Source organism: Caloenas nicobarica, chromosome 4, assembly GCF_036013445.1.
Source record: "Caloenas nicobarica isolate bCalNic1 chromosome 4, bCalNic1.hap1, whole genome shotgun sequence".
Classification (NCBI taxonomy): domain Eukaryota; kingdom Metazoa; phylum Chordata; class Aves; order Columbiformes; family Columbidae; genus Caloenas; species Caloenas nicobarica.
The window spans coordinates 22583465-22608569 of record NC_088248.1 but is presented as its reverse complement, the minus strand read 5'-3'; the positions used below and the strand labels follow the sequence as shown (position 1 = coordinate 22608569).

The window sequence follows — 25105 nt, the reverse complement described above, 5'->3', positions numbered from 1 at the left end:
ATTACCTTTTAGGATCTCTACACACAGTGTAACTTACATTACAATTAGTAATTAGCAGGCCCTCCTCTCCCTTTCTCATTTTATTCCACAATTATAGAGTACCCGTGCATTCCAAACTGCGGTGCTGACACCACCACAAACCTCCCTGCAGAAGCTCCACCACAGCGGCTGTAACTCCACCCTTGCCAGCAAATCTGCCAGCAGCTCTAGCATCGGCCAAACCTCTGCCCGAAGGCTCCCGTGCCTATGAAACACATCTGTGTTACAGGAAACAAGCTCCCAAAAATGACAGATGAGGAAGAAAAACAACTAGAAAACCTGGAAGTAGGAAATTTCTACTTGTCCTCTGGAGCACAACCTCAACTGACGTGACGGAGAGGATAGATATTACTGGCATGTTAGTATCTATAAATTGAAGGCCTGTTCATAATAAGGGTAACTTTCATCTGAGGAGATCACACTGAAATGTAAATTTACCTAAAATTTACCCAGGGGAGGAAATGCTCGAACTACACGGAATCACTTGGCTCAACACAACAGCAAATTTCAAAAGGAGGATTTTCTAAACACATTTGATAACATAATAGTGAACTCTGCACATTACAGCATGTTCAGATTTAATGCACAATGCCCAAGCAATTGGACTTGAGTGTCACATACCATTTTCACACCAGAAGACTAGACACGGACAGTAGAACTGAGCTTGGGAAATTAAATATCATACATGTACGTTACACAGCTCAGGGCCTCATCATTAGCAGAAGTTTCCTTTAGACTCTATGAAGACTAACAAAAGAGTTAGCACTAAGATTACATTTAAGATCACCACTTCTTGAGATCAGTATTTTTTTTTAAAAATGCAAAAAGAATTCTTAATATTCAGCAGCTCTGGTGACTGTCAGGTAGGGCAAGACTTCTGCCACTTTACACAAGAAGGGTTAAGATACCCACATACATCACTGACTGCTTCTGTAGGTAAATTAAATTAATGTCGAAGCTGTCCAAATGAACAGCTGCTTTAAGCTCCAACGATCCTGTTTTATTTACTAATCCATTTCCAAAGTATAAGTGTACAACAGTGTTCATTTAAAATAAAAAACACTTTACGACACAAAAGACATTTTGCTATCATGCACAACTCTTCTTAAACCCAGGACATGGGCTATTTCTGAAAAAGAGAAGGTGGTTCATAGTGTCCCCTTTCTGTCATTTCTTCTCAGTGAACGACTACAGTTCTCAGCACTTTCTCAGGCCTGCCTCATTTGAAAATACCTCGCTGCAGACAGTACCCTTAAAACTACCATTCATTATTGGACCAAGCATCCCATAGGACCTAGTCTTATGTTGGATAGGGACAAGAGGGGAAAATATTTGTACTGTAAAAGATACGGAGCAGAGAACTGAAAATTAAATATTTTTCCACCAAGTTTAACAAGTGTATAGTAAGACTACACAACAAAACCAATTAAAGATCCACCACCTAAAGCCACACCTCTTCCAACAGTGGAAATAGCAGGGAAGTTGAGAGCCAAGAGTGGGACAGCAGCTTCCTCAGCACCTGCTGCAAGGCCGTTCCAGCGGTCCCACTCTAGCAGTGGCACAGTGTGGAGAAGGAGGATGTCTGCCCATCAGTATGATGACGAGTGCTATGAAACAATCACCCCAACTCAAACGGACAAACAGAATCAACAGACTTCCAACTCACAATTAGTTCTCCAAGTAAAAGCTTTTCTGATTTCATCTAAGCAAGAAACACAATAAGGTTAACTTGGCATTTCCAGCATTTTTTCCTACTTTTCTGTACACTCCATAGGAAATAGCTTTAATATTGCCAGTGTGATGATTATCTAACTGCAAATACATGTAATTTGCAAGCAGCTCTTCCAAGAGACCCATTGCTTTAAGCAGACCTTGTTCTGCTTTGGCAGCTCACAGGTCTCAGCCACAAATGAGACCAAGACTCATTTCCACAATGGTATTAGTTCATTGCCTCAGTGCCACTAACTTTAGCAGGACTGAATCAGACACTGATTCATACTGATTTCCACACCTTTGTGGACACTAGTTTTTTTGGGGAGGAAACAGAAATGGGAGAGGAAATCTAATATGTATGGTGCCTGGCACAAGAAGGCCTCCCTTTCTGCTGGACTGCTTTACCAAACAAAGTAATGACCCCAACAAGCTACGTAAGTGAGAATTGCATTTTGTGGGCAACAGAAATCTCACTGCTAAAACCACTACACCACCAGAATACACTTCCATAGAACTCAATCACAGTGGCCAATTTTCCACCAGGAAATTAAATTAAAGCAACAAAATGCGCTTGCAAGCCCTCCATGTTTAGAAATCCCTGTGAGTTTTTTTAAACAATCCCTATGGGTAAAGCTGACCACAGAAATACACAAACATTTATCATACTTAGGGTTAGCATGAAATTTGAAATTTAAAAACTTGCTGTTTCCCTTAAGTTTGTTGTGAGAAGCAGAAGTGAGGTCAGGACACAAGGCTAGGAGTTAAGGGGTCTTCTTCCTGACTCTGCTAAAGATTTACTGCATGGCCACAAATAAAAAAGTCTGCCTAAAAAGGCTCAGGCTTGTGAATGAGAGCACACACACTGCTACAGCATGACAAATCGGTGAAGGTGGAATTCAGCTTGCAGACTAAGACTTCCCTTACAGAAGTGTCTAAGCTCCTGTTATAGCTGGTGAAGATCTAGTGAGTACAACGAATAGCGAGAGTGCCCAAAGAATAATTTGGCTCACCCTAAAAAAGAGGCAAGTGGTTGATCAGCTGAGTTGCTGCTGAACACCCTGTGCTATAACTTGGTGACCCAATGCATAGACATTGAGATTTTGGGTCTTTCTCCTGAGTTGATTCCTGAACATCTCTGACAGTTCCACACACACACACCAAGTACAATGCCAAGCACATCAGTTTAAACATCTCCCATTTTAACACTCAGCTTTCCATTAGAACTCCTCTTCTGGAGACCACTGCTTCCACAACACTGCTGGCAGGAGCGAAGTCAGAGTGGAAAAGGTCAAACCACCTTCAGTGACTTCTAAAAATTTCTAGCAAAGTCAGTAGGCATTTGGTTGTGTTCATCTAGTACTTTTTACTGGCAAAGTTGTGACTGTAACTTTCAGCAGCAGTCTGAGGTAACTACCTCCAAATGGCACGCAAGTATCTGAAAAGGAGAACATCTGGCCTGTACACTCAGTTTCTCCAGGTGTAAAACGGAGATAATTAATGCACATGAATGTTTCCAAGTGCTTTGAAATCCACAGACAAAAGGAGCACAAAGAAGTGGCTTTAGCCTCATTTTTACCTCAACAAAATAATTTCTTTGCACATACAGTACAATATAGTATTTTGGGAGTAGTAATTCTCTTCTATGTAAATCCTTCATTTGTCAATACCATATAAAAAGCCAGTCCAGAAGCCACAGCACGAAGAAGAGGGAAGAGAGTGCCTTGGAGTCAAAACCAGGGAGACGAAGCAAGGCTGGCGCTTTGTTAGACTAGGAAAGACAGAGGGGGATGGTTCTGGCTGTGGGAACATGGCTTTCTGTGTTCCTGCTATGGTTGGTAGGGACGATGGGTGCCACACCTTTCCTGAGGAAAATTACTAACAAAACACCTTCTTGGTTTTCCCCATATTTTTTCTCCCCTGACTCCTGGTTTTTAAAATTGTAACAAGCTTTGGTGAGAGCTATCTTGACAAGTTTTCAGGAAGCCTTCCCACTAGCAATACTGCCAAGGAATTTTGTTGTGTAAACACCATTTACCCTATCTAAAACTCTTCTCTCTAGTGCAATTCCCATTTACTGACTTCTAAGCAGTCTCTTTCAAGAACCAGAAATTTAATAACACTTGGCTCCAAGGCTGGCAAGGTTTCAATGCCAGGCAGTCTGATTATTCTTTCCACGAATATTGGGAATATCTGCTTCAACAACAACAACAAAATATACAGCCAGCATATGTCTCTCTCAATCTCAGATCATACTCTGTTTCTTCCCATATGTGCCCTTATCCAGCTGCAAACTCTTCAAGCTTTGCCTCTAACCACTTGAATTATATTGTTATGTGCTCTCAATAATATAGCCTGGAGCAACTGGGAAATAAAAATATTGGCACAGCCTAAGCTAAATTGAATTGAAGATTTTTTTTAAAAAATCCAGTGGGTATTGTTCAGATGACGTTATTCATTTTCTTACACAATTCAATTAAATAGAAAACTTTGCTTTTTCTTCTTAAGTTACCAGATGGCGCCTTAGTGTTTATACTCCATGACACTTTAATGGAAAGACTATGGGATTTGCAGTAGCACAACGTACATGCAAATACTGAAAACACCTGAATATCCAAATGTTCAGATTCTATACACATTCCTATCAGCTGATGTAAAGCTTAATTTAAAGTATTAGTAAATCTAACCTTGATAGCCTGAGACACAAAACACATTTTTTCCCCTGTTAGATACAGGAAATGGAGTAAAGGTTAAACTCTCACCTTCTTGCACCAACATTACATTTAGCAGCTAAGACAGGTGCAAGACTGACTAAATGCCATTACCCTGTCTCAGGCTGAAGCAGCCAGAAATATTCATCCAGGATAACAACAGATAAGAGAGAACTGCTGCAATCAACATCTATGGACCAACGGAGATGAAACAGAAGAAGAACAGGGGAGGGAAATGAAAAAGGGAAGGAAACAAAGCAGAAGAGAGAGGGAAGAGAAAGGAGAAAACTCAACAAACAGTGACAGATAAAAGAAGATTAGAAAAGTGCAACAGGCAGGGTGGAGAGAGAGAGATAAAACCTTCACTAATGGAAGCAGCACTTTTTAGTAGACATAAATTTAACAGTTACTTTAATGGTTGATATTAGCTGTATGTCAACTTGATTGATGCATTGTCACTTTGATAGTTAAGGTTATTGGTAGAGCTGCAGAACTGATGTATTACTACTTTAATTCTTCATTTGGGGGCTTTATCAGGGCATATGGGAATTTAAATTGAGTAGCTAAAGAACCTGGATTGATTCACTGGGATCTGATGGCAGCATAGACACAGGAGTGCCCAGTGCAAAAAGAAAAGGCCTTGTGAGGCACTTCAGAAGTTTCAAATACGGAGACTGGTTTGCACCTTAATGAGAATACTTTCCTATACTGACAGGGCCATCCATGACATAATCTATTGGGAACCGTTATGGACTGACCAGTTATTATGTACATCCCTTTACTGATTTATTACTTGCACACTGTCCTTTTTTCTGCCAATCCACAGCCCGCCTTAGGCCAAAAGCCCTGCAAGGCAAGGACAACGCTTGTAAAATAACCAGGATGCAGTGGAATAAATCAAAACAAATGTTTTTAAGGAAATGTGATCTTTCCCACTGGAAAACTGCAATTAGGTTTTCAAAATGCAATCCATGTAACATTTTCCCAAGCTTCCAACCTTATTTGTATGATGATATGGAAAAAGAGTCTTACAGTTGAAACGTTTCTCCACAAGCTGCCAAAGAGTCCAATTCAGTACTTGCTCATGGACAATCCAGCTCTCTAGTTGAAAAACTCAACTGAGGCTGCAATGCGCCAACACCACAGTGGCTTTGCCGTAACTTCCAGAGATCACTTTGCACAAGAAAAGAATCTTAATGTTTCTCTCACACAAACGCGCGATATACAGAAGCAATTGCTTCTTGCAAGACTTTCTTATCCCATGCCAACACAACAGGCCTGCAACCCTTGCTGTTCTGACTTAGAAATGGCTCTCTTCCGTGCATGAGATCTTGTCCTCCATGCACCAGATTTTTCCCTGTACAGTTTCAGGTCTGCTGAAGATCCCCATCAGTCATGTTTTTAAAAAAAAACCCTTAAATTAAGATAACTGGTGTTAGAGAATTTTTAAAGAGCAATCATTTAGCTAATTCATCGTTAAAAGGTTTCCCACCTAACTTGACTCAAACGTGATTTGCCTGCAAGACAGCTCTAATAAGAAACATCAAGTATGATTTTGTAAAGTGGGTGCTAGTAGGGAGGAACCTCGTGGGCACCCCAGACCACCTTACACTGAAGAAAAAAAAAAAAAAAGGCAGAACTGCAATCTAGACCAGGCTCACTATTTTATTTGTTCGGGAGGAGGCAGAAGATGGGAATGTTCTGTGCTCGCTCTGCTTTAAAACAAGCATCACAAAGAAGGAAATGTCTATGTCTGTGCAATTTTGTTGTTGCTGTACATGCTAAAAAATAAGATTCTGCTGAGCTTCCTATTAGTTTCACCTCTTTAAAAAAATTAGGAATGTTCTACTGGGGTTACGGAGAACAGGATGAAAAGATTTTTGCTTATGAGAAAAACTTTCCCACACACATCCAGTGCTAAGAGAGTTAACAGGGTGCATTTTGGGAAATATAAGACATATTTTTAGTTAGCTTTTTAATGCCTGCAGGTTGATGCTTTCCAGCTGTTTTAGATCGTGTACTTTTCTCTTTTTCCTGCTGGATGTAAATTGGGAATTTGGAATACTCTTCCTTTACTGGACATCCAAACAATGATTCTCACATGGAGTACTTGAATGACTGGGCAGTACATCCCCTAAGCATGTTTGGTCATGCAGAATTAAATACAACTTTCCCTCTGGAAAGCACATATCAGATTTCTGACCTGGCAGCAAGCTAAAAGCTGACAATGGATGAGAAGGAAACAGGCATCAATGCAGAATTTCCAGATTCTTTAGAGGCCAGTGTGCCTCTTACCACTCCCCTGCCTCTAGACAGACTGAAAGACTGAAATATTCGTTTCAGTACTCACAAGGTTCTTACGAACAAAATTCTCAGATCACTTTGAATCCCTCAGTCTGCCTGAAACCTGGATGAAGATTTGGCCAAACTTAAGTGTCTTCTGGGTTTTAGTATGGATGGAATTTTTTATCAAGGTCTTGTAACAAACAATATTCTTACTGTGCTGCTGCTATGAGTTAATTTCTGCTTAGAATTATTATTAAATTGCATTTAAGTAACAATAATTGCTTGAATTTGTTGAGGCCCTGTTGAGCCATTCCACACCATCTCTTTCTTATAATAGGAATTTCCTTGCAACAGAAAGAAACTACACTCTAATGTCGTCTTCTGCATCTTTAGAGTTTGTATTACAGTAGTTATTGGCATAAGGTTTAAAAACTAAAAGCGTTCCTGCCAGTTTGAGGTCCTTGTGCATTTCCTGAAGAGTAGAGCCATGAAAGCTCACTGAGGAGTGACACGCTCTTGAGCACAGGAATCACTTTCTGGATGTTCAAACGTAATACTATAATTGCGTCTAGAGAAATCTTTAGACACAGACCTTCATTCTGCACCTCAGTGAATATTCTGCTTTCTACAAGTACATACACCCAGTAAGGCGCCCCTTGATCAAAAGAGTAAACACTTCCTTTTCTCTCCAGTGACCACCTGCCTTATCTGGAACTCTGCCTGCTTGAAAATCTTTAAACAGATTTTTTTTTTTTTTTTTTTTTTTTGCAAACAGAAGCCCATGTTATTTTACAACAATAGTTCACATTTTAAAAATACAGTTTCATAGGCCAAGATGGTTTTCTCGATTGCTGAACAACATTTTTTGGTATTACAACACATTGAAATGCTGCTGAAAAATTAATTGAATGTGTCTGCTCACCAGAAGACAAAGGCATTGCCTCACAGTGCCTTCTCATATGCTAAGTAGATTCTATGTACCAGAAATCTTCTACGTCACCACCTGTGTGCCATCAGCAGCGTTGGCAGAATACCAGTGAGGCTTGTATTTTCACCCAAAGCCATTTTAACAGTTCTGTCAATTTGTTTTTCATTACTTTATATTTACTCAAGCAGTACTTACCATCTTCAAAAATTGCTCCTATCTGAAATGATAATTCGGAGCTATGTTCTGCTTCACATGGATAAACTGCTCGTGCTTTTCGGTGGGCAATGCTGAAAAATGAAATTATGAATTATAGTCACTTTTGACTATTATGAAGACACTCTCAACCATTCTCTCTCCATTCTCATTTGGAGATGAGTAAAACTTTAAACAGAATCTCACATGCATCATTACAGGCTTATAATTCATATACAAAAATGCAAAAGCTGAAGCTTCACAGCTTACTGTTGGCATTTCTGAATATCATACTCCCAACTTCATGCACACTTATTTTTATGGTAGTTGAATTTCAACTACAGTTAAAATGTTGCCAAGTGCTAATCAGCAATGAAATCAACAGTAGGCAAAGCATACTATACTTAGGTTATAGACTAATCATTATTATGTCTTCTGAAATGTTTTTACGTGAATCTTGCAATTCAGCTTGTCACTATCACTACAGAATTCTCTTTTTGTATTTGTTTACAATACAACACTACTAGACTATTGAAGGTGCTGTTTTGTCCTAAACGCAGTAAGATTTCTAACATTTCAGGTACTCTTTTAGAGGTGTTCTCAGGATGCTCAGTAATAAGCCATCAATATGAATTTGTCCAAACAACTCATTTCTCCAAGTACCATAAGCAGAGATCTTGGAATATATAAGTATTTTTGGCACATCTTATTTAATCACGCCTTCACAAACTGACAGTTTGCTGCTGCCCAATGATGCTTTGTTTAGACACAGCACCCACACCATTAAATCATCTTTTGTCGAGGCCAGGCAACAACAACGACACAAAAAAACTTTGGGAAAGATCCTCCCTGCCCCAAGGAACTTGCAGTCGAACAGACAGTTCTGGTGAAAAATGCAACCAGTAATGAGAAACAGAATTTTTGTTACCAAGCATTGGAAAGAATTTATTAATATACCCAACTACTTTAAGTTGCAAAGCAAATATTATAAAACTTGGAGGAAAAAGCTAAGATGGTGAAGATCCTCAAAGAAGAAAGTGAAAACACTTCAAAAGATAGACAACAACATGGAGGGAAGAAGCAGCAAGACAGAAGGAAAGCAGGCCAAAAGAGATTCAAAAAAAAGAACAAAAGAACAGATACAAGTAAAGACATAGGAAAGTCTTTCAGAGGCATGAAGGCCAGGCTGAGAAACTTAAATTAGAGATGGGTGGCTAGGGAAAGGAAAGAATCTGTATTTCGAAGGACACTGTAAGAAAATCAACACAGTAGGGAGACACTATGAGTAAGACCTGATTGACCACCCTCATCCAAGTCTGCTTGTATTATCCAACAAGCCACTGGCTCAATCCATGTGCCTTGTATCCAGAAGGTGCTCAAAGGAAAAGTAAGACAAAACAGGCATTTTATTCTGTCAAAATCACAAACATTACATTTCTTGATTTGAGATAATCTGTCACATACTGCAGAAGACATGAATTAGTGATATTTTTAAAAATAGAAAAAAGGAGGCAAATAAATAACCAGCAAAAGTGGAAGTGTAAACCGTACCTTTCCCCTGCTCTGTCACTCCCAGTGGCAGGGCTGGGGAAGAAGAAAGTGGATGGTGCAGGATTTGTGGCAGCTGGGTTAGCAGACGGAGTGTTCATCCACGAGACCATTGACGGGCGGCTTTGACCAGGACTAAGAGGAAATATTTTCAAGGCAGAATTAATAAGGTGAATAAAATGTCTTTTCATATCAAAATGTTTGAAACCCTATAACTAGATTAACTAGTTAGATCCTCAAATCCAAACCCAATAACAATGTTGAGCTGATTTTGCACACATGGCCATCGTATGATTCTGCCTTTCCTCCTTGAAAGTACTTCTCCTACATGCCATACATCCTAAGCTAAGACGAATTACCTGAGATGTATGACATAACCAATAAAAAGACAAAATTCCACATTCCTTATCTAATAAAGACAGATACAATGAAACTGCATATAGCAGGCTATTATTTGAGCTGCCACTTTGCCTTTACAAGTTTTGATGTATCTATTTAAAAATCTCCTCAGTTCTGTACAACTGGGAAGATTTCAAAAGAGGCTGCAGCTATTACAGCATTGGGATCACGACGCTCGCTCTGGATTGAGAACTCATTCACGTAACTGCGGCTGCCCTCACGAAAACACCGTTCAAATATGCATCAAATTAATGGCTGAATAGATAGTTACCACAAGAGAAGAAGAAATAGCAGCCAAAGTTATAAAAGTTTTATAAGTCATTGAAAAAGATACAAAGTCCTCAACGGAAAAGATATTCCTAATTTTACGCCTGAAACTACGTTCCAATACTGGAAGGCTTGCTTTCACTGCATGGGCAAAACAACAAATGGTCCAAACATCTAATGTCAACATATCTTTGGAACAAAGACCTGGACTTCAAGCAGCTTCTAAGCAGAAACAGAATTAAAATCATTCACACACAGCTTTCACCCAGGAATCATCACTCAGAAGTAGACTACACGATACAGCCTTTATCAGTTTGACTTATTTCTAGATTAACCTCTTAGAGAGCATAAATGTGCAAAGTACCACCAAAATCTAGGAATCCAGCCAAGACAGTTTTTGTGGGGGTGTAAACGCACACCTAATCAAGGTGGATTGGCCAAAAGCAAAAAAGAGACCAACAATCATCCCAGTTATAATTCTAAATGAATAAAAGAAAGCAGGAAACCTAACTTACAGCGCTGATTTTAATCTTCTTGTGCACTGGGATGTTTAATTTCTAGAAGAAAAGATTGCTATTGTTGGTTTGTATAACATGGTTTACAACCAAATTCAAATTTTACAAACTGATTTTCCTAGCCAATATTTCTCAAAGTCATTCTAGCAATTACATTGTTAGGCAGACATTTATTTTTTTTATTAATTTTTAAAATTAGCACATTATGAAATGGTGAATAGCACATTCCTGATTTAACGAGACAATGGTTTTTTCTTTGGATCTGTGTCAGGCAGCATTTGGATGAAAACTGGAATTCACAGTATATGAAAACAGTATTCTGCAGTTAATTCCACTAATAAAAATAAAACTTAAATGTGCTGGAGTCATAACCAGAAGAGTTTATCAAAACATGCTCTGCTGTTAAAACGATCAGATTTACCAAATAAAGGAAGGAATCATATGTAGTAAGCTGAATGAAAAGTTGGATTATGCTGACTAGGAACATATTTCATGCTTGACTTCTGGAAGAGGACATCTAGTCTGCTTCAATGCTTCTGAATCTTCCACTACACAATTATTTGCATGTTCCAATAATTACATACCTTTGAAGACCAGCACCTACATAGTTTTGAGGTTAACTTTTTACTTGAGCTTGTTCCTCTTCCTCCCATTTTTATCTAATCATTTAAAAATTTTCCTCAGGCAAAACAAAAAAAAAATTCAACTACAAGTGACGTCATTCAGATAAGAAAAACAAAAAGTGAACACCAGTTTTTGTATTATTTGTTCTAAATACTGAGGGTTATAAAATTGCTCAATGGTACTGTCAAGTTTATAATGTTTGCTAGAAAGCAGATTATTTCTCCCTCGTTCTGCACATAATGCATACTGTGCAGAGTTCATTTTAACTCAATAAAAAAGAAGGTGAACCTAAGATAAAAGTTTTTCGAAAGTGGATTAAAAAAGTATTCTGCTTGCACAGACTAAACTATTATAGTTAAAACAATCCTGGTATTTAAAGAAAAATAATTTTCCTTGTGCTTTTATTTATTCATTCAATTCAAATCAATTCAAACATTAAAATTTTTGTCAGGCTCATTTCTGAAACCTGTAAAACTACAGAAAACAGAAAAAAATATTCCAAGTATATTACCAGAAGAGTATTAAAATGTCTCTAACTCAAACTAATCACAATTCAAGAATATTCTACCAAGTGCTCTTCCATAGTACATACCTCAGATCTATGGTGTTTGGTTTTCCAGAAGCGAATAATAAAATCTTGCATTTATTAAATATTTCACTGAAACATGCATCATATCAACCTATGCAACTTACTTGATCAGCTCTAGAACAACACATACTGCCTGCGTGTGAGACACAGCATTAATGACTTCAAAACGCTACTCAGAACTGTTTACGAAAGACATCCTCCGATCCAGGAAAGCAGCAGTCATTTATAAGAATAATTGAAATAAATACCAGATGGTTTCTCTTTGAGACTTGGAGAAGAATGACAAAAAAAAAGAGAGGAAAGGTGTGCAAATAAAAAGGAAGAGAGGATGAAATAAAATGTTTGGATCCATGTTATGGCATGTTTATTTCCCAAGTTACACAGACTCAACAAGAAGGGTAATCTATTAAGACTACATTGTCCTTTACCAGGCAGCATTATATAAAAGCACCTAAAAACTGGCAGGTTTTCTACAAATTCTGAGCAACTCCAAGAGTTCCAGTGGAAAAATGCTCCAGCAGTGCAGGTACGTGGAACACTGAGCTGTTCCCTCCCCTGCTTTTTGATGAATTCCCTTAATCCATGTCAGCTGTAGCAAAAGCACAGCAGCACGGCTCCTGAACCTGCCTGTCACCTCCTGCTCCTGGGTACCCAGCACAAGATCATGCTGTACAATCCAGCAGGGAAAAAACCCATTTTTCAATAGCAATACTTTTGTCATGTTAAGAAAAAAAAAAAAGGAAAAATTAATAGTTTTAAGCACATTCTAGAACTTTAAAAAAATTTATTTACTGTACTTGGCTATCTCAGTAACCACTTAATTTTATTATTAAAACAGAAGGTTTTACTCAATAGGAAAAATCAGTTCCACTGTGTACTCTGTAAGCAACAAACTGCCGGATTTTTTTTTCTTGAAAAGATTCTTATGATAGCAAAGTTACCTTGCTATAAAGCTTTGCATGCCTTGTTTATCAAGATGATGATATATTAGAAAGTACTGCATATCTTATCATGTAGCATCTGAACTTTCAGAAGGTATGTTGAAGAAATCCTTGCTCCTAAGGGCTAAAATTAAGGCAATGCATTTCTGGGGGGTGTGGGGAAAGCCTGACATAACTATCTTTCTGAGAAAAAAATGCTGTTGTCTGGTGTTGTGAATGTTGGGAGAAGGGGAAAATGGCCTTACTGAAAATAAGCTAGAGATTTTGTACTGATATTCAGAAACAAACTCCTGAAAACAGGATTTTATTGGCTGGTTATCTGGCTGGTTCCTAAGGTAACACAGCTAAAGAGCCACCTCTTATCTTGTGAGTGAGGAAGAAACTCAGTGAAAAGAATCTACACTGCAACTCTTGAGAAAAAAAGAGTTGTTTCATAAAAGGGTTTGGCAGCCCCGTGGCTGTTATATCACAGCATCTGGCTGACATAAACTCAATCAAAGTGTTCTGAAAAGGTTTTATTATGAGATGACACAGAATATCAAAAGGTGTCGGCTATTTCTGATTTGATATGCAATTCAACATTCTTCACCACCTGACAATGATCTTCCTGCTTGTTAAATCCCCTATGGCTTGGTGAGGCTAGGACGCAGAAAAATACACGGACAAAATTCTAGGAATTGTCCTATCCTCAGCAAAGCTGGAGACAAAACAGAAAGACAGAATTTCCTCATCTGTGTCCCCTCTGAAAAGAAACTCCACCTCCAAAATTTAAAGTATGTAACATGCGCACAACATTAAACTTGTTTTGTTAAACTTTTTGTTTTGTTAAACTTGGATTGTGAAGTCTCAGTGAAACAACTAAGACATTAGGTAAATGATCTTTCACGCCAGCCTGGTAAATCTGAAGTTAACAACTACAGCAGGCGTCCTAAGTTAAAGCATTTTTTAACGATAATCTAGACAAAGCCAAAATTAAGTATGTACATCTGTAGGCTTACAGCATACTGCTGTTCCTTCTAGAAAAAAATAAGGGGACTGTGTTGCCTGGAATCATGCAAAGAGAAGCAGGGGGGGAAAAAAAAAAGGAAAAAAAAAAGAGAAGAAAGCTTTGCTCATCCCAGTGGTTGGATCCCCATCTCTCCCTGCTCTGAGCACAGCCAGTGGCACTGCTGGCAAACCCAGCTGCCCAGCCCACTGGAAGACAAGGAGACGGCAAATGAACCACAGGTCTGAGTTACACTAGGCCTGTTTCAAAGGAGCTGCAAAATGAGGGCTATTGCTCTACTTGCGTTAACAAATGGGTACAAAAAGAAATGCCTGCTCCACTAAAGCCTGTCTCAAACTGCTGAGTCACTGAAGAGGTGGCAGCTGAAACAAAAACAAACTACAAAACAAGCAGAATGAGTGAAGAGAACTGCTACGTACCTGCACTGTGCCTTCTGCAGCTGCTAAAGCATCTTCTTTTATTAAAATAAGATGATGACATTAGACATAAAAAGTTTTCAAGACATTGAAACTTAAGTCACTCATGATTTAGGTAAAACTGCAAATTCACACCACTGCCAGAAAGTACAAAAAGGAACTATTCCAATTTTAAGGAGACTATAGCTGCAATCTACTGATGCAGATATAACAAGACTGATGGGAATTAATTCAGCAGTCAAAATTAATAACTATCTCCAAGGCTTCTGTTACGTGTAGGACACCACTATTTCTGCCCTCCCTTGCCATCTCATGGCTCTTTTAACATCAGTTTGCTCACCAGTAATTTGAACAGCCTGAGATTTCACAAAGAATTATAAGCTTCCTCCCAGTCTGGTCACAAAGACCCTGAAAGCACTCAGGACGCGGCATAGTACAGCTCTTATCACAATTTTGAAAGCCTCTGTGGATATTAAAAACCCCAAAATGATGCCCATAGTGTAGCACATATACACCATTGAGCTGGGTAAGAGATTATTTTAGCGTCAGGAGGAGAAGAAGGAGAGCTGCAAAAGAAATGAAGAAAAGACTGGGTTATTTCCTCTGTCATGGGTTCCTTGCATATTCCTGAAAAGCCATTTACATTGGCACAAATGTAACTGCTTTAACGAGCCATGCACCCCCATTCACATACACACTCGATTAAGAGGTTTGAGACAGGATGCCTTACACCCCCTCCAGCTGCAAAATCCCAAAGGCTTAGAGAGGGCAAGAGGAGGAGGAAAGGTAAACATACTCATCACTTTGAGGAAGGCTACCCTACCTCCTGCACCATGACTCTATCCAGAACAACCATTAGAAGTCACCAAGTTCCACCTCCCTATGAAATCCAGAGACCCTGCAGTCTCAGATCCCAAAAATGAAGTCTCCGGTTGAGGAACATGACATCAGTTTTCATTATATGAATGAAGAAGAGATTATGCAGTTCACATAGGGGACTTCCAACCAAAAAGCAAGAATGACCCAATTCTGAAACCCCAGCACTGTGAGGAGTAAGTCTGTAGGCTCTGTAGATAAGCTCTGGCATAGGGCATTGTCCTTAAGCAGAAAAGATCTCATGACAACAATGGGCCAGTTACAGTAACAAATCTTTCCACATCAGAAAAAGATCATCAGAAGGATTAATTACAACAAATGCCGAGTCCAGGGAACACCAAGTGTTTCAGCTTTTTTGGTTCATTCCAAGGTCAAATGAAAACACACATAAGGCAGCCCACGGTGTTTTGGTACATGACTTGTAACCCACCTTTCAAAGAGTCAGTCATTTCAATAAGGGAAACCTATAGTAATCCATTGGGGGTGAGCTGCCATTATAGCCAGCAGTTGGGGAACAGCTGAAGAAGAAAGACTTCATCTCAATAAACAGCTCTGGCTCACTGGGAAGCTTACCACTGTCCTGATTACTGAAGGTCAAGATGAGCGAAACTAGTCCTTACTCCATAGTTCTGAAATTACTGCAGGTAGCCTGAGAATGTGGATTAAAACAAGTCAATATTCCGAAGACCAGTATTAGTCATGATCTCACTTCCCTCTAAGTTAATAAGAAGCAGCTGCCTTATGACCTCTTTTGCAAGGATTAGAAGATGAGAGGCCCTACAGCTGCAGTGAAGGACCTCTTGTCAAAGCAGCATCTCAGAAAAAAGAAGAGTTAGTGATGTGAGCACGCAGACACATACGAGACCAGAGATGGAAGCAAGCAAGTCCAATATCAAAAGGTAACACCTCCGTCAGAAGAGTCACAGGAGGTGCAGAAATCGGAAGGAAGAGATGGAAGTAGGGTATGCACAAGCCTTGCACAGATTCAGAGGATCAAAATATATTGGGAACCGAGTGTGCGCAGGCCATACATCCCAAACAGAATATGTAATATTTTCTGTGAAGATATTTTGTTGCAGGACCTGGAACTTCAGACGAATTCAAATACAAGGTCTTATACTTTAAGACACAATATGCTTCTACTTCTTGGAGTAGAGACGAGTTACCACAATTACCTTTTTTTTGGCATAGATTAATTACAAATGTTAAAATGCCCAAAATTACACTCAGAAGTAATAATTTATAATGCATAATAAAACAGAATTGGGAAAAATGTGTTTTAATAGTACTTAATGATATAAAACAGGCTGAAGATTGAAAACAATTTTAAGTAACCGAAGCTATGTAGTAAATTCTATAATCAAAGCACAACAGCCACAAAAAAAGGTCCCCTTGCCATTTTAATTGAATTATATCACTTCATGTCTGATATTGCATCTGTTGCACTATCACCTACTTCACTACATAAGGACATTAATGAAAAGAATTGTCATCTTTTATGGACTCTAACTTACACTGTACCTTTACTTCTTTAGATATATTTATTAGACAGAGATGTATATACCTAGTTTAGTTGTCACTGTGTCTATATATTGTTTGCATGTGTAAAGCCATAATATAATAGGGTGAAAGTCAAACCATGTATCACTGGCTTTCAACTGCATGTAAAAGAGAAGATCAACTATTGTTCCATAGTTCAATCGTACCTTAAGAGGTATCCATAACCCCTTCTAATACATATCTCCAAAACCAAGGCCGTCACTATTATCAAAAACAGCTTGGGGAGTAGCTTAGAAAAGCTAGTCCGCTTCTTAGTATCTGAAATCCTGAACATATTTTGAATTATTAAAATGTGAGGTTTGTACAGCATAGGAATAAAAACTCGAGTGATTAAGGTGCATATTTTTCAGTGCCAATCAGGAAGGCAGAAAGTAATGTCAGGGTCACATCCTCCAGCAAAGAGCTATCAAGCCTCTTGCAAAAAGGATGTGGCAGATTTATTTACTTTTTGGAGAAATTAAATAGGAAAACCAGAAGCTACGTAGCAGAGAGAAATTAAGCCAGAGGATTAATCTCACTGCATTACGTGCTTCTCACTAATATTCTGTGCATACTCTTCCACACCATGGTGTGATGCTATAAGGTATTTCACAGAAAAATTGCCATAACTCTGTGGCTCAACTAATGAGCTGCATAAAGGGAACTAACTAAGCTGGTCTACAATCTTCACCAAAGTGTTAGAAACAAATACCACCACATCCAACTACATGCACTAACTGGAGAGGTGAGAAAGTAGCAACATCAATACCTCAAGCAAAAATTGCAGAACAATTTGCAACACTGCTATAAAGCTCACACTTCAGTAAGTGCATCCTTACACAAAAGTTCAGGCTTCCTCCATTTGTAAAGCAGACACAGGACTAAATATTCACACAAGGAATGTACAGTCTCTTACATGCTGCAAACTCATACTATAGCTTACTGAGCACTCACTTTCCTTCACAGGCAAATCCTAAGTAATGCCCAACCTTTTATTCTTATTAAGCTCTCTCCTCTCCTACTGCTTTTTTTTTTTTTTTTCTCCCTCGTGAAATTTGGGAATAAATTAAATTTCCCCCTTATTACTTCTACCATGGGCTATTGGCCACAACATGTACTTTTTCCCTTCCTCTCCCCCTCGCTCTTGGTTTGATGCCTCAGTTTTGTATATCAACTCATTTTATTCCCTGCATTTCCAGCATGGTATTATTCTTCACTCATCCTTCCCACTTTCCACTCTGTGTCTTCCCCGCGTCTATTATCAGATTCCTGGTGCTTCTGGTGACACCTTTATAGAATACTTTTCCTTACCAACACTGCCAACTGACTGCCTCTTGCCACAGAATCTGCAGGGAGCAGCAACCTGCAGCAGCTTCCAGAACAGAAGAAACAGCAAAAATATTACTAGGAAAGAAAGGGAGAGGAAGAAAACACAAATTCATTCACCATGAGAGATTAGCACTAACCCTTCCTCACATCAACCAGGGTTTGAAGCAGCTCTGAAGGAAAGAGAAAAGGGGGGATTGTAGGGTCTAAACTCCTCAGATAATTTGTAATTTTAGGGTAGACGACAGTTTGGGGGAAACTGATGGCTATGCGTAAAAAACGGTTGGAATTTGCTTGGTTAGGATTGGGTTTTGTTGTTTAAATCCAGGTCAGAATAATATTATGGACAACTCACAAAATATATCTATTCTGTATGGAGGGAATAAAATGTTAAAATACATGACATATTTGTTAAACCCAAGGCAGAATATGGCAAATATCATTGTATTTGTACATTTTACTTTACGAATTTTTATATTGGCAAATTCATGAAAAAGGGAATACTGCCTATTTTCCAGTGTCTCAAATAGCAGAAGACACAGACCAGAAAAAGCTGCTACAGAATGCCTATATGGATAATCTCATTTCATCTGCAGGACGCTGCTTAGCTTCAGAACACCAGTGATGGTGGCAACATGCATTAGAAGATATGTGCAAGGAACTGGCTGCATCTAACATGGAAACTTTTTTTTTCCCCAGAACCAACTGTGGCTTTAAGGGAAATAATGAGCATTTTGAGAGTGTACTGCTGGTGAAACTATATGAACATCAGTCCCAAAATAGTCTGAAATATGCTTTCCTTACAGAAACAGTAACCACCTGGAGCTCTGTCGGAGCAAAGGGGACTTCGATAGTGGTTCCAGTGGAACCTGAGGAAGATAGATGGCTGTACGATGTCAATTCTGTAGCTTGTGTGTACAGACACTTAAAGCAGAGAGGAAAAAGAAAGAATGCAAATGCTTTGATTAATATTAAACTGAGATTGCCACTGCTGCTCTGCCTTAAAGGGGAAAAGATGCCCATACCAGTGGAGAGCACTACAAGGGAGGAATATACCCTATCCAGCTTACTACCATAATTATCAGTTCATATCTGAGATTAGCCCATGCTAAGCTTCCTTGGATAGAAGGCATTTTCAAACAATACGCGTTTATGACATGAGGCTCCATCAAGCAGGAAAGGTGATTTGCCAATCCTGGGCTATTTGGAGTTTGAATCCTGTGTCTACACAAACTACTCTGTAATTTTGTGACTGACAGGGGAATAAAGCGCTCTGTGTTCTACCATAGAGTGTATGTAAAAATAAAATGTGTTTATTTTTAGTATTTGGCTCTCGATGGAAGTGCGAAGTTAAAAATATCTTCGGGAGAAAGGTTGAACAAAGTTTAGGGTGCAAGATAACCTTAGAACAGCAAACTTGGGTCTCCATTGAAAGCCACCCTTGCCGTGGGCAGTAAGAGCCAACCATCACCCAACTCTCTACACCCCGCTGCAGCAGCAGATGACAACACAGGGCATATGTCTGAGCCACACTGAGCTTTCAAAGAAAATCTAGCATCAGGCAGACACACGCTTATAGACATGAGAACCAACAGCTTAGCAGGGCTTCAAAATGGCACATATGTGAAACATCACCTTCCAGTTACACCGTATGCATAGTACATCTTTAAACACTGACATGACAAATGAGCAGTCAGGGCTTTGTGAGACGTTTCAAATTGGTTGCATAGCCCTTGCTCTCTTGGCTTGTTTCACCACTCTGGCCATGCAGATCCCTCCTAGTGCCAGCCAGGAGGTGAGGGTGTATTTGCCTGCATTTGGTACTCCTCTCACCATACTGGAAGCTGTAGTTCCTTTTGTTTTCAAAGGTGGGACAAGGAAAGGGCATACATCACAAAAAACTCTGCCAGGAAACATCATGGTGACAACAGCTATTATTCAGGAAAAAACAAGCTCTTCGTTTCTTAAAAACAAATACCACAAAAAGTATTCTTGCTATCCATCACCTATTATTGCTTAAAGCTAACTACTGATATAAACCAGCCTTGGAATATCTGACATATCTTGACCCACAATGCAACATCCCTCCCCCAGGAAACAATGCAAGCAACTTTTCTACCGCAAAGAAGTCACCATCACCTTGTTGACTACATAACTCCACAGTGATTGATCTCTCACAAGCAACGCCCATCTGTTATAAACATCAGCAGAAACTTGAGAAACCAGTTCCTCTTGTATTTCCATCTCCTCTCGGCTCACTATGGTATTTATTGTGAAGACCTGCAATACCATTTTAGAGAGTACACCGAGACTTTAAGAATTGGTTGTGTTCCAATTTGGCACAAAACATTTTGAAATCCTGCACAAATAGAAAGGACTGTTCTCCACCTAATTCTAGGATAGTCCAATTTATCAGAATAGTCTACAACCAAAGCAGAGTTCATCAGCCAATGCTACATTTCCTGGAGCTGGGAGAGCTAACACAGCTACACAATGCCACGTCAACCACCACCCTTCCCTGCCCACAGGACCCCATGATGCACAACAACTGACAAAGGCCACCAAGTACATTCTCTATTGCTGACATCTGCCTCTGCCGTTAATGCAATGGGGCTCTTTGGGGTTTTGTTCTTTTTTGTTAAGGCAAGGCCCTCTGAGTCATCAGAACTAGAAGCCAATTTGGGGGCAGAAAGTAGAGGAAAGAAAGAATGTACCATTCACAGACTACTCTCTGTCACTGTCCAGGCTTGTTACAGAGGTAACTCTCAAGTAAACTTCTCAGGTGAGTGGAAGAAACTGTTTTTGACAAATAATCTAGACACACATACCATTCACTTTTTTCCTTGCCAAACAGAACTGTTTAAGTGCTCTTTCCAACTGAGCACAAAACCTCAAGCCATCAAGCAAAGTTTCCAAAACAGCAGTACGGGATAATTTTCCATTAAAATTAACAAATGCCAAAATGTTCCTCCAAACACCTGAAGTTCTTGAACCCTCTGGATAAAACCAACACTTCTTTCTTTTATTCTCTGACGTGACATTATCAATCTTCTGCTAACCATATGCTCCTTAATTAGCTATTTCATAGACATTCCAGTTTTATACCATCTACAGCACGTTTTTCACACATGCACCTCTTTTTGTCAAATACAACTTATTGTTAATCCTACCTACTACTAGTGGACAGTACAAGAAGATAAGGAAAGAATAACTTCCTCTACTGTAGAAATGACATTTATGTAAAATACCTATAAATCTGGAATTATTTCAATACATATGAGAAAATATTGTACTAGCTAATAAGTACTCTAATCAGCAGTTGTGCGTGCATATAGAAATATAAACCCATCATATGGCTATCTACATATTCTTATGTGTAACGTACACCTGCACATATATTTTAGACACTTGATTCATTAACAGAACAGGCTACTCGGAATGCCATTATGGAAAATATTTGTAACAAATCTTTTCTCCAGACCTGCTCCTTCCATCTTCTTGGCACTAAAGGCCAGAAAACTTTGTCTTGATAAGTTAAAGTTTGTATGAATAGCAAACCAGAGAATTCAATTCAAGTTCAACTTCTCATTTCAAAAACAAGGTAAGTTCAGGTTTTTTGTGTATCAAAGCTGAGTATGTATTACAGAGATAGGGCTGACATTGTAACGTCAATTTTTGTTAAGCTGAAGTGACGCTCAATAACTGAGCATACAGAGTCTACTGTAAGTGACAGGCTGCACTTGCATTGCAAAATGGGCATTTAATTTGTTAACAAAAAGAGATTAATAACAATAATGTTCTTAGACAACAGCATCTGAGCACACACTCAGTACAGTGTATTTATCCAAACCCCAAATTTGGCCCTAAATCTTAATGGCCCTGCATCTAAGTGTATCTTAACACTGTCTTGAAATAAAACTAGGGTAATACATCATAAAGAGAATAATTCATATATTCATTGCCTAAATAAAAACATTTAAAATTGTATAACAGGTTACAGTAAAATGTACTAGGTTTCTGTAGAAAAAGAACATTTCTTTCCTACAAACTCTGCCACATTTCAGCAGCCTCTAAGCTCTACCCCAACATGTAAACAGATACCTTTTTGTAGCAGAAAAAAAACCCAAAACAATTATATTTCATTTCTAAAGATCACTCACCAACAAACTGAAAAGGGAACTGTGTTTCATGTGCACAATTTTACTAGCAGGAAAAAATGGTTATTCTCTATTCAGGTTACTTACAGATTTGTTGTCCAGCCTGCAAGATCCCCGCTGTCCATAATAAGGTGATTTCCGTCCAGGAGCCCGGGGGGGCTGCTAGAGAAGGCAGGTGTCGGAGACTGCGAAGAAAGAGAATCCATACTCCCAGTTGGAGTGTCTTCTCTGGGAGAACTGTGACTGTCAGCTGAAAAAGAGAGCACAAGTCAGAAGGATACTAAAAGAATCTTCTCATTAGCTAAAGAAGCTGCTTTGGTAACAATGTCCCAAAATACACACAAGAAGCAACCTTACTGTCCTGTCTTTGTGGGATATTTCGGGGGACAAGCAATCCCCCAGCACTTTCCAAAAGGTACCTTTGCACAATTTCCCCCATCATTATCACGAAGCTATCTTCTCAACACAATGTATTCCCAATCCCCTTTTTAACATATGTTTTATGTGAACGAAATGCGAGATTTTGGGGGGTTATTTTCAGACAAATGCATCACTTCAGATAACAAAATGGTTTAGGCCATACACATTTGTGCATCCCTAAAAATAATTTAATACACATGTGATTTCTCAAGTACCATAAGCATGATCCTACCAAACATGAAACAATGAAATTTAGAAAGGGCAAAATAAACAGGAGATCTCTAACAAACATGCAATATCCAAGAATGGTACTTTTATTACTCTTTTTTAACAGTGTTACTTTTAAGAGAACATGTATTCTGGTCAATTATTTGTTTTCATAGGCTACTCTTAGAATACAACTCAAGAGGCAACATATTCGGAAATGATTGCATAAGAAAACATTAAAGGAACACCATCCCTATCCCATGGACAGCAAGAAAAAGTTACAAATCTGTCACAGCACTCACTGCAAACCATTCTGACACATCTAGCCAAAGAGCATGATCATCACTGAAAAGTTAACCTTCAGCCACATAGCTTTTCCTTTTATTGAAGCATCAGCTGTGCATTTTATAAATTCTAAAGGAGGCATACGAAATGAGGACAATTCCAGCCATGGAAGTGTCCATTACAGCTAAGCCCACGGTCTCAAATGGGGCCTGTGGCTGTTTTCAAAATATTAATATTTAACAGTAATAAGGGTCATTTCCAGCCACCCTTTGCAAGGCTTCCTGCATCCCATCCTGTCCTTTCCTCCTCTGTCCATTCTACTCCCACTAGAACCCAGGAACACAGCCCACAGCTCTGTCTAATTAACAACATCGTGAAAATCCCTCTGGAGTGGAGCAGATACCGCTGACCCCACTGTCTTGGTAGAGGAGTTCTGCTCCTTTGGGGTAAAAAGCTTTGGGGAAAAATTGAACAACTAAATCCTAACACAGCATTCACAATAATGTGATCAAAAGCTGTTAAAGTGTGATTGCTTGAAAACCTGTATCGCCTATACACAATGCCATACAAGTTGAAGTCCTGTACAATATTACTTTCTATTTCTAAATGAATTAGAATCTGCACAGCAAACAACTGAGCTTAATTCAACTCCATCAAGCTAAACAGTACTGTTGCAACGATTCTTTCATTCATTATTTTTTCCTTAATTAATTAAAAATGCAATAATAATGAAACGTGGACAATAAAAAGGCACCTTCTCTGGACAAAATTATTCTCACAACTTTATTACTGCCTCAACCAGTTCAATTTCTTCTGCTTCAAAAGCAGAAAGCTAAGAAAGCACTCACCCACTTCCCAGCGATCTCTTCCTCACCCCCTCCCAGCAACTCTCAGAGAACAACTTCCCTAGAGAATAAAATGACATACAACTAAAAACACTGAAATCATAAAAGTGATCATCTGGAAATTTCTCCTGAAAATAGCTGCTAATTTAAGGATCTAAAGTATGATAAGCTCTGAGGAGAACATTAACCTGGGAAAGTGAGTCACTCGCACAGCAGTGGCTCCACTACCTCCTCGCTGCACCCTGGCCACGATGCTGCCGCTCAAGTTTACGTGACGTGAGAACCGTAGGAATGTCAGGTAAAAACTAATTAATTCCATCTCAGTTGCAGACGTGTGTGTCACAATGATAAACATGTAAGAGATTAGACAGTCACACTGCAATATTACTATATTAAGAAACTGAATCCATTAAAACTAGACTTTTAAAACTAGTTCTTTTAATTCATCACAATTTCTTTTCAATATTTCGAAATTAGTATTAATGCAAGCCAGATTATCAAACAACATACACCGTATTAGAAGGCCATGCTTAGCTCAACCATTCACTTAACATTACTAAAACGGCAGTAAAAAGGAGTATTAGTCTGTTCTTTAATGTTATTAATATGACCAACTTACCTCATCTCCCTACAGAAAGCAGAGGTATTTCCATTGAATCATTTCTCAGAGAACATAGAAAAAGTGAAAAATACTAAACACTTCAGTCACACACAGTAGTCTGCACTGGAGACTGCAGTATACAGGCAATTGCATTTGACATTATCATAAATGAAACTATGTGTTAAATCTTTCCTTACATTTTAATTCTTCCTTCCCTTCCTTCCTGAGCCAGTGTTTTCCCACGATCAATACTGTGCTGCGCTCTCAAGAATAAGATTGGTTTGTGGCCACAAAGAACAAATCAGGTATTTGAACAGGAAAATGCATGTTAAATTCCATGGGATTAAGTGAACAGTCTCTAAAAACACATTTGAAGATACTTTACGTTTCTTGTGTTTTTAATTATCTGTTTTTGTAAAGTAAAATGATGCCTTTATTCAGACAATTCTGTATCACTGCAAAAACAGATGACTAATGATCACCTAGTACATTTTCATGATTAAAATCAATATATACTCAAAAATTGCCTTCAAAATACACTGTCAACAGTACAAAGATTTCGCTTGTGTCAGTGACAAAAAGTTCTGCTAACTTCAGAAATTATAGTAACTCCTGTACATGACAGAGGCCATAGAATTGTATCTAATTATCTCCTTATGAAGCTTAATAACCTGCTTT

General features: G+C 38.8%; 1 protein-coding gene across 5 annotated transcripts in view; it reads right to left on the bottom strand.

Moving 5' to 3' along the window:
- Nucleotides 1-25105, bottom strand: part of ARHGAP10 (Rho GTPase activating protein 10) — a 147291-nt gene that overhangs the window by 2706 nt on the left and 119480 nt on the right. For 4 of the 5 annotated variants that reach the window (XM_065633193.1, XM_065633194.1, XM_065633197.1 and 1 more), the window contains 3 exons: nt 22157-22319; nt 9418-9549; nt 7870-7961 (listed from right to left, as the gene is read on the bottom strand). In XM_065633193.1, coding sequence (XP_065489265.1) covers nt 7870-7961; nt 9418-9549; nt 22157-22319 — 387 coding nt within the window. The remainder of the gene's footprint in view (nt 1-7869; nt 7962-9417; nt 9550-22156; nt 22320-25105) is intronic. The other variant, XM_065633198.1, reaches the window with a different exon arrangement.